The 1,793-nt window shown below is 58.7% G+C and overlaps 1 protein-coding gene across 1 annotated transcript; it reads left to right on the top strand.

Moving 5' to 3' along the window:
* Positions 1-316: 316 nt before the first annotated feature.
* On the top strand, positions 317-1,788 carry PPTG_07114 (hypothetical protein; the record flags this gene model as incomplete). Its single annotated transcript, XM_008901275.1, has 5 exons — positions 317-409; positions 483-701; positions 1,147-1,269; positions 1,344-1,715; positions 1,780-1,788. 5 exons carry the CDS (start codon positions 317-319, stop codon positions 1,786-1,788), a joined length of 816 nt encoding a protein of 271 aa, XP_008899523.1.
* Positions 1,789-1,793: the final 5 nt, after the last annotated feature.

The following is a 1,793-nucleotide window of genomic DNA, read 5'->3' as shown; positions in this document are numbered from 1 at the left end:
AAAAAAAACCTACCTACACATGCAGTGTCTGCCGTCTTCAAGACAAAACTAAGACCTTGGTTAATTGGACCGTTCAAGGTCGTGGCCAGGAATGGCCTAGCGTACACACTTAATCTTCCGAAGAAGATGCGCACCCATCCGGCGTTTTACGTTGGCTTGCTCAAGCCGTACCAGGACCCGGCTCGTGTGAGTGCCGAGTCATTGGCGCCAAAACGTTAGAGAGGGGCTAGGCCGCGTGCGGCTGCGAGACAGCAAGTGGTGGGATCACGGGGAGTTGGTCAACAGCATGTGGCGAAGCCACAGATCACGGAGCGAAATGCCAGAGATGCAGGAGCAAGTCAAGCTGAAGGTACAGCTGAGCAACTTAATTCTCATGGTCCGGGACCTGGTTGTGAATCAACAAGAGGGAGTACAAATAGTCCACGGGGTGGAACATTTCTTCGAGACCGACATCCTCGCGATGAACGTTTCGTTCGCGCCAGGGACACACGCGTCGTGAAGACGCAGACGCCGTTCCGGCGAGTGCTGATCCGCAGCGCGGGAATCCAGCTGAGACATGGCCTCCTCCAGCTCTGCTCGACGAGCACGGTGAGCCCCACTATCATGTGGAACGCTTTGTGGCGCGGCGTCGTCGCCGGGGTCGTACCCAGTACTTAGTGAAGTGGAAAGGATATCCACATTTGCTGCGGAGCAGCGTGCCGGTATCCGCCGATGTTTTATGTGCAAAAGCACCAAACATCTGAGGGCGAGCTGTCCTCTGCGCTGCAAGCTCCAGGCTCCGGAGAGCCAACCCTACGGGTCATCGCCGGGAAACGGCAACTCCCAGTAGGCGCGGGTCGGCCTAGTGGGGAAGAACTGAGTTCTGTTGTGCCTCGAGGAGGTAGAGGACAACGGGGCTCAGCCCCGAAGAGAGCTGGGCTCTCTTATAAGAAGTGTGTGCAAGCCGGGCTTGCTGGTCGTTCAAGCGAACGTGAAGGGCTTTGTGAAGCCGTGGAGAGTCTTGATTGACTCGGGAGCCTTGGGGCAACTATGCCCGTTACTCCAGCCTGGAAGGGAGTCATGGATCGACTGGAAGTCGAAAACACTCGGTGCTTCGCACCCTGCTCCTAGTGGAGCCTTGGTGAGTCATGAACCCACCTCAGGTAGGAAGCAGAAGCGCTACTGCGCGAGCACGAGGCCGAGGCGGCCGTGGTGCTGGACATTGGTATGTCGGAATTTGTTAGCAACGAGGTTGCTGTTTGTCCTGGTGAGGACGGCGCGGAGTGGCGCGTAAACCACTGAGTGGTATGGATCCGGTCGAAGACCTACCGCTGCGTGGCCTGTGAGCCGCGGTCGACTGCGAGTCGAGGCATCGTGGGCAAGGCCCAGAAGATGCAGATGTAGTGGCACCTAGATCACTGAGTGAGGGTTATGGACCGCATGGCCCTGAGCCGAGTGTCTCGCGAGATACTGTTTCCTCTCCGAGAAGCGTTGGTGCTGCTGCACCCGGTGGTGGTGACGGAGCTGGCACTGCACCGCCCTCGTCCGGCCGAGCTCGGTCGCGGAGGGAGAGGAGAGGAAGACGCAGGGCGTCTGTGACGTCTTTGGCGTCGGACGAGGCGTCCAACGTGACGAGCAGTGAGGCTCCACGTGATTGCTGCGAACAGCTGTACACACTCGTGGACGGAGTGACGGAGGAGGTTGAAGACGACATCAGCCTTGACTCTCTGCCCGCTGTGAATGCCCTGGTAGAGCTGGACGAGATGTCCGTCGCCGATTTTGGCGAGGCCTTGAAGGCAGGCGGCTTAGCCGAG

Source organism: Phytophthora parasitica (assembly GCF_000247585.1).
Source record: "Phytophthora parasitica INRA-310 unplaced genomic scaffold supercont2.11, whole genome shotgun sequence".
Lineage (NCBI taxonomy): Eukaryota > Oomycota > Peronosporomycetes > Peronosporales > Peronosporaceae > Phytophthora > Phytophthora nicotianae.
The sequence above is the reverse complement of the archived record's forward strand: the minus strand, read 5'-3'. Positions and strand labels throughout refer to the sequence as shown.